This window comes from Parasteatoda tepidariorum, chromosome 2 (assembly GCF_043381705.1).
Source record: "Parasteatoda tepidariorum isolate YZ-2023 chromosome 2, CAS_Ptep_4.0, whole genome shotgun sequence".
In the NCBI taxonomy this organism is placed as follows: Eukaryota; Metazoa; Arthropoda; class Arachnida; order Araneae; family Theridiidae; genus Parasteatoda; species Parasteatoda tepidariorum.
In genome coordinates, this window is record NC_092205.1 from 97,733,144 (window position 1) to 97,741,870 (window position 8,727).

The 8,727-nt window shown below is 27.6% G+C and overlaps 1 protein-coding gene across 1 annotated transcript in view; it reads right to left on the reverse strand.

Moving 5' to 3' along the window:
• LOC107449753 (UFM1 specific ligase 1) overlaps nt 1-1,865 on the reverse strand; it is a 37,656-nt gene extending 35,791 nt beyond the window's left edge. The window contains exon 1 of the mRNA XM_043051739.2: nt 1,649-1,865. Coding sequence (XP_042907673.1) covers nt 1,649-1,725 — 77 coding nt within the window. The 5' untranslated portion in view covers nt 1,726-1,865. The remainder of the gene's footprint in view (nt 1-1,648) is intronic.
• Nucleotides 1,866-8,727: the final 6,862 nt, after the last annotated feature.

An 8,727-nucleotide genomic window follows, 5' to 3' on the forward strand; every position in this document is an offset into this window, starting at 1 on the left:
AGCTTTTTTTTTTTTTTTTAAATCGCTTGGAGTACAAAAAAGTCTCCCAATATTCTCTTCTTCCTGAAAATAGTTGCTTTTTTAGCCTTTTCAGGCAATAAAAAGTTGCTATAGTCACCTCACGCCAAATATAGTTGCATTTTAGTCACCTGGGGCAACCCTGGGTAAGAGTTGGCAATATTATTATAGCTTTCATTGCTCGAGCACACAAGTTCGATTTAGGAGAGTTAACAACAAAGTTAAAAGAGTTTGCTACAAAAAATTTAGTTACTGTTGATTTGAAAAATTTTATTAGGAAATCTAAGAATTATGATAAAGTGAGGATAAAGGCAAGATGTATCAATTAAGGAAAAACGAGTTAAAGAGTTACGACCACAAGAGGAAATCAACCAAGACAAGAAGAATTTGAAAAGTGAAAAAGACAAGACCACTTGGCATTTGAAGAACAAAAAAAAAAACAAAAAAAGAGAGAAAAAAAAGAGAAAGCACAGCGGCTTAAGGAAAAAAAATTTGAAATAGAAAGTATAAAATTTGAAGAAGAAAATGTGAACCGGAAAGAACCAACTTGAAGTAGAAAGAAATTGTCAAATTGAAGAATATTAATAGAAGCAAAAATGAAATAATATGAATAAATTTGCAGGACATACGTATAGAAATAACAATGATGATTTTACAGTAATTATTATTCTATTGAAGATTAAAGTTAAAAATTGGGCATCCTGTTTACATTTTATAATCAATGCAGAAGATTTATGCAAATTGAAGTTTAAGACGAATTAGCATTATTTACCTAAGGGAAGAAGAAATGAAGTGTTCGAATTATTTATTACAGTATAAGGACATACAGAGAAAATCCTCTTAATTTTTACTTAAATAACATTTTTTTTTTAATTTTCTTTATTATTTTAGCTGTTTTAAAGATTGTCTAGTTAATTGTAAACAGTTCTTTTGCCCAATTTCAATCTTATTTTTATTTCCTTAAGTTAAAATTCATTCTTAGAAAAACTCTGCCAATTTATTGTTCAAATTTTTAGTAGAGAAGTTTGAAATGTAAACATTAAAAAATTTTGTGCTACTTATTGTTTTGTTAAGTTTCATTTAAATGTATTTTTATACAGAAAATTTTAATAACAAAGAATTTTAAAATATTAATGTGTATTTCAGACATTCGTTGCAATATTTTTTACAGGAAATTTCTTTTAAATGCATAAAAGTGCTGCTAACTTTTTGTTCTTTGGGTGCAACATAATGCTTACGTAGTATAGATTGAGATGCCTAAAAAAGATTTATTCTTTTCTTTAGAATTTGAAATAAATAAAAAATTTCCCCATGTACGACTTAAAGAAAATTTTTCAAGATTAAAAAAATTACCAGCTAGCATAAGCATTAATAGAAAAACAGTACAATGAGATAAACTAGATAAAAATAAATTACTAAAAAAGAGGCAGACAATTTTGGAACATTTGAAAGTTAGATTTTTTGTTGTTGTTAAGATTGCTTTATTTATATTTTAAGATGTGTACTTATCTGCTACGAGAATTCAAATTATACAAGTCGATTTATGTTCTAAATAAGTCATTTTTTATACATATTCAGTAATTAGGTAAAGGGCATACACATATTTTAGGTTATTAAATATAAATAATACTTTTGAATAGTAGAACTTAGCTGTGCACGCTGAAAATCAGCTGCTAATCGCTTAACTTCATCCCAATCAGCAGACATGTTTTGTTTTCGTAAACGTCAGCAAGAGATAAATTGTTTCTTACTGCAGTTTTCAGATTTTTTTTTACGGTTGAAATATGAAGTTGAAGTATTTGATTGGATTTTAAGGTACCGTTCCCACTGCATTCAATCTATTTGCCTGCTCTACTTCCGTTTAGAAAGCTTACAGCTGCTTATTACAGCCTATTTTACGAAACGATATTTTCAAATACTAGATAATTTTGTTTTTAGTAAAAGAAGATAAATTATATAATTTCTGAGTTCATATTTGCTGTATTTCATAAGATAGGGATATTGAGTACTTTTGAGGAGTTTTAAGTGAAAATTTGTTTCAGTTATAGTATTATTAAAAAAAGTGAACAGGTTTCTCTAATTGGAAAGAACTCGCTTTTTTGGCAGGCCCGATTTGGCCTCTTTTTACTTTTGTTCTAGACAAATATTTAGAAACATTTTCATGCCTACACTAGTTTTCTGAGTCTTAGTGAAAAATCGAATTCAAACAAGTAGACATCGACTGTGAAATTCTCCCTACTTACAAGAATAAGTGCTTTTATCTGATATACATTTGTTTTCCTTCATTACCCTTGAGAATTGAGACTCAGAGTGTGTTCTTTGACGCTCAATTTTTATTAAACTGCTGATCCCCCCTTTTGCTGCCGCTCACCGACCCTGATGATTGCCTCGCAATAATTATTCCTTAAAAGAAAAATGTTTATATTCTAAAGTTAAAATTATTCATTTACATATACTTACTAAAAGTTCTTCCGTTTGCTTACGCTTCACTGTGGACCAGAAAACTATGATCTTTGGCCAAAAGTAAAAAATTAATTCTTCGACTAAAATATGTGTAGACAGTTTTAATATAGCCCAAAATAAGCATTCATAATGATTCCAAACATTATAATTTACTTTTTGGACCGACGAGAGTACAATTTAATGAAAAATAGGTTAAAAAAACTGTTTTAATTGTAACTTTTAAATTTTTATTTCAGAAATATATATATAGGAATTTCACCTTACTGTTACATTTTTATCAGAGTAATTAATCTGAAATTATAGTACAATTTTTCCGTTTGTTGGATTAGTTAATACTCTTGGCAAACTTATAGTTTATATCTCATCATTTGACATTTTACAATGTTTGAGTGACTTTCGAAAATTAGTTCCAAAAAATTCCACGAGGTAATTAGCTGAACTTTTTTTTTTTTTGCTGTCTTTGATGTTTCTTTCGAAAAAAACCTGCCCCATTTTGTCCGTATTGCAAAGATTCACTAAATATACCGAAAAGCAAAAATTATGTTTGCTTTTCATGTTTTCGCGTTATTTCATAATTCGCGTTATTTTCTAATATTATTTCAGAAATATAATTAGCTTTTCATTTTAATATAAAATTACGAAAAATATTATATTTTCATTGATATATTTAATTATTTAAAAGTGCTATATTTTTACTCGTCATATTTCAGCCGCCTTTTTGTTTTTGGGGGCATTTTTAATGTATTTCAAAATTTAAACAATGAATTCAATTTACCTGCACATAAAAACCTCTAAATACAAATTTTGAAACAAATTTTATCGAAATACTTATTTTGGCCACGAAACCTTGGATGCTGGCCCACTGTGCGCTTGTGCCTCCACTTCCATGTCCAAATATTATGTATTAGTATCTATAAATATTTAGATCTATTGGTGAACAGAAGTACTTTCTCCAAGTAATCATTTTTTAAACTAACATTTATATTGTTCAAACATTATATTGCAAATTTTAATTCACAACCGTAATTTAATATTTTCGCTTACCAAACTGGCGGATATGTTAAATACCAATTTTGCTTGCATCACATTGTGTATGAAGCTGATCGTTAGGTTCTAAATCATTTAAAAAAATCTCTAACGGTGATTTATAACAATATATTAATGTTTGCACAAAAATAATTTTAAAACTCTTAAGATTAAGACACTTTTTCAATAAACTTTATTTTAAAATGTAGTCCAGAATTGCGCTGAAATAATAAAAGAAATCAATTCTCTTAGTTTTAAATTCTTGAATTAAAAGTGTAATAATAGCAGTAGAGAAAAATACATCTTAAATTAGGTATACAAACATATTTATAGAAAAACAATACCTTTTGACTTTTTATGCTGATAACAATATGGAAATGAGTGAGGAAAAACTGCATCCTACCACGTGATTTTTCCTGCCAATAAAAGTGCACCGACAACAGTGGAAAACTGTGTCAAAAAATTATGTTATATAGATATATTTCATACCTTTTAATTGTATTAAGTTCAAAACGAATGGAAATATATTAAGCATTTTAATTTTTTATTATAAAATACAGAATGACACAGCACTTTTTGCTACTGTAAAAGTAAAATGTTTAACCCGCGGCTCACTTTCATTTACAAACTTGCTTTTTTTTGCAGTTAATTAGATCGAAGAAACAGTTATTCATCATTGAAATTTATGTAATAAATAAAATCAAATTTTTGAGGTATGAAATTTTTTTTAATTTGGATTTTTTGCTTTAGTATCAAGTACCGATAAAATCTAACAGATTTTTTAGTAACTATTAATTTTTTTAGAATCAAAAATACCAAAAAATATTTTTACTTGTAATTAGAGAGCTTGAAAAATATATAAGAGGGATACCGGTGTTCCGTCTACGTCAAAGGTTAAAGAATTTTTCTCACTGTGTATTAGTTGGTTAACGAAATAAACTAAATTCCGTTTCTTTATCTAATTTTATTCATTGAAAGCTCTTTTGAAACTAGTTACCAAATTTAAAAAGTTTTTATTTAAATGAGATTAATAGTTTCTTAAATTTTAAAGCAATTTAAAAACTTTCAAACTTAAACTTCAAAAAGTTAAGTTTTATGAATAGGTTAAATAGAACAAAATTTAAGGAATAAAATCAACTGTTCAAATGGTTTACTTAGTTTCTTCAGAATTCTTATTTTCCAAATGCTGAAGGGCTGGAAAGAGACCTTGTCAAAACCTTTATTAAATTTCAGTTTTAATTTTCCATTATTACGCGAACGTAATATTTTAGTTATATAAATTCTCCATTATGATAAGTAATCTACTGACTAAAGTGTACACATTTCCAATAAAATTAATAAAGTGTTTTTAATTCTTTGAAGGAGAATTTTTATTAAACATGTCGTACTATAACTTACACTTATTTGAAGTTGATTAGATCTAAGAAATAGTAATTTATCACTGAAGTTTCCTTAATTAACAAAATCAAACTTTTGACTACAAATTAAAAAAAATTAAAACTGCTCTTTGGATTATATATTTCAATATAGATTTCAGATTATTTAGTTAAGATTAGACTTATTTTATGATTAAATATACCGGTATATATTTTTACTCTCAATTAAAGTGTCAAAAATATATAAAAGGGAAACTGGCTCATCTGCGTTAAAGGTTAAGGAATTTTTCTCATTGCGTATTAGTATAAACTAAATTCTGTTATTTTACGTAATTCTTTTTATTAATTGAAAGATCTTTAAAGTTTTTGCATTCAAAGATTAGACTAATAAAGGTTACTTACAATTTAATTTAAAAACTTGCAAAAAAATTTTTGAGTAAAATTTTGTGACTAGGTTCAATAGAGCAAAATTTAAAGAATTAAATTAACTGCTCAAATGGTTCCCCTAATTTGATCAGAATTTTCCAAATGCCAAGGTGGAGGCCAGAAATCTTTTTAAAACAATTATTAAATATCAATCATAATTTTCCGATATTACAGGTTGTTCAATATCTCAGAAATATAGCGCCTACTTGGCATATTTGTCTTGGCATCCTCGCCACCGTTTCTTGTAACCAGTGTTTCCAGATAGGGCTACAAGTAGCGGATTGGGCTACTTTTAAAAGTCCCCGCTGCTGAAAATCGAATTTGGGCTACCCGCTATTTTTTGGGATACTCATTATTTTTCAAACGCTACGAATCGTAAAAATGCGCTACTTTTTTTTCTTACAGAAATATTTTTTTTTTTTTAATTTTTTCCCGTTCCCATTATAAAATGATTCCGAAAAGTGTGCAGTTTCTTTACCTTTTTTAAAAATAAAATTTTTTATTGTTGAAAACGCATATGCTTCAGTTGTGGATTCATGATTTGTTTTGCTGCTGGGAGTCTATTATCTTTCCATATCTATGTTTCGAATCGCAAGCTCGTGAAAGCGAAAGGATATATGGGTGATTCTTTGGAAACATGACAATTCGGAGAAACAAAATTTCTTCAAATTTAAAGTCTTCAAAATAATTTTTTTTTTGTATGTTTATTTAGTTACATTTATTAATATCTTACAGACGGCTGTGGTTTATTGACATTTTCTGAAGAAAAAAATAAATAGAAACTCACCAAATTTTGAATGCCAGGAAAATGACTAAAAGGTCAGTAAAATGACATTTGCTTAGAAGTTAAGAAAACAGTCATTTTAAGCTAATAGTAAGTAACACAACTTAAAAAACTAAAAAAAAAAAATTTAAGAAGTTAATTTTAACTTTTTTATGTAAATAAAATCCAAAAATAATTATTGGGAAAAATTTTAATAAATGCTTTAAATACAATGAAAGTTAGAGAGCACACCCAATGAGTTAGTTTTTAATTTTTCAACACTTTAATTTGCAAAGAAACAGTTAAAACAAAGAAAACAAAAAAAAATTTGTAAAATTTCATTAATCTTGAAGCTTTCAGANCATAAAAGTGGTGCTAACTTTTTGTTCTTTGGGTGAAACATAATGCTTACGTAGTATAGATTGAGATGTCTAAAAAGATTTATTCTTTTCTTAAGAATTTGAAATAAATAAAAAATTTCCTCTCGTACGACTTAAAGAAAATTCTTCAAGATTCAAAAAATTACCAGCTAGCATAAGCATTAATGGAAAAACAGTACAGTGAGATAAACTAGATAAAAATAAATTACTAAAAAAGAGGCAGACAATTTTGAAACACTTGAAAGTTAGATTTTTTGTTGTTGTTGAGATTGCTTTATTTATATTTTAAGCTGTGTACTTATCTGCTACGAGAATTCAAATTATACAAGTCATCTTATGTTCTAAATAAGTTATTCTTTATACATATTCAGTAATTAGGTAAAGGGCACACACATACTTTAGGTTATTAAATATAAATAATACTTTTGAATAGTAGAACTTAGCTGTGCACGCTGAAAATCAGCTGCTAATCGCTTAACTTCATCCCAATCAGCAGACATATTTTGTTTTCGTAAACGTCAGCAAGAGATAAATTGTTTCTTAACTGCAGTTTTCAGATATTTTTTTACGATTGAAATATGAAGTTGAAGTATTTGATTGGATTTTAAGGTACCGTTCCCACTGCATTCAATCTATTTGCCTGCTCTACTTCCGTTTAGAAAGCTTACAGCTGCTTATTACAGCCTATTTTACGAAACGATATTTTCAAATACTAGATAATTTTGTTTTTAGTAAAAGAAGATAAATTATATAATTTCTGAGTTCATATTTGCTGTATTTCATAAGATAGGGATATTGAGTACTTTTGAGGAGTTTTAAGTGAAAATTTGTTTCAGTTATAGTATTGTTAAAAAAAGTGAACAGGTTGCTCTATTTGGAAGGAACTCGCTTTTTCGGCAGTCCCGATTTGGCCTCTTTTTACTTGTTTATTACTGTTTTCTTTTAAATCAGGGGTGGCGAGCCTTTATACATCAACGTGGCATTTTTTCTAAAAAATTGTTTAATGAGGTCATAAACGTGCAGCCAAATAATTTTGACTTCGTGATTATTGTGAAAATAATAATACTAAAAATACTATCAACTCAAAACTCTTTATTTATATTGAAGAAGAAAAGAAACATTTTGCAATGTCTCAGTTTTATACGCGTAATTCAACGTAAAGTAACAACAGTGTGACTTCTGTTGTTGCAGATTAATAATTATAAATAACTTATATTAGGTTGTAAGATGTTAGTTTAAGCAGGACTGTTAATTTTTGTTTTGCTAGTTATTTGTTGTTAGCTTGTTTTTTATGGTTATTAATTGTTCTTGTAGCATTAATTTTCAATTTTTTTTATTAATAATGGTTTATTATTTTGTTTGTTTCTTGAGAATTTTAATTTAATTGGGTATAATATAAAAAAATCACAACAACTTCCACTTCGTGGTTGTTGTTTAATAGTGGTTGTTGTTTAATATTTTACGTGCGCTAATTTAATTTAATTTGAAAACATTGATTTTTTTTAAAATATGGATTCTATGGAATGATGTCCGTTAAGTTTAATTGGTTTGATGTCTCACGTTGTCAGAAGCGAAAAAAGAACTTTTTATTTGATTAATAAACTGTAAATATGTTTACTAAAAACATTAAGTTGCTTAGATGAAACAACAAAATCAATTATTACAAAACGAACTTTTCTATTTAATACAATATAATCTGGTGAGCAGCTATTTAAAAGATCGAACATTCCGTTTGTTTATTTGTGGCTTGATGTCAGGCTAGCAGAAAATGCCGTTCACTGGTTAAATTTAGTGGGAATAACACAACCTGTGACGTAGGTGATAGTATACCCAATTGTTACATATGCTTCATAGTGCAATGACTGTGTAATAACAATTCATAGTGCAATAACAATTGTGATCGGTACCGTGCCCAAAATATTTTGTCACCTGCCATTGGTTCGCCATCCCTGTTTTAAATGTATTAAAGGGGTGCTGACTTTTTGTTCTTTGGTTGCAACATAATATTTACGTAGTATTGATTGAGATGTCTAAAAAGATTTGTTCTATTCTCGAGAATAAAAGGATTTGAAATAAAATAAAAATTTCCCCTCGTACCACTTAAGAAAATTCTTCAAGGTTCAAAAAATTACCAGTTAGCATAAGCATTAATAGAAAAACAGTACAATGAGATAAAAATAAATTATTACCATCAATATTATCTTGGTCCATCAATAGAAAGCGCTTAAAAGTTTTGACTTAGGTACTTCTGTTTTTGAAATTTTTAAGCTTAACA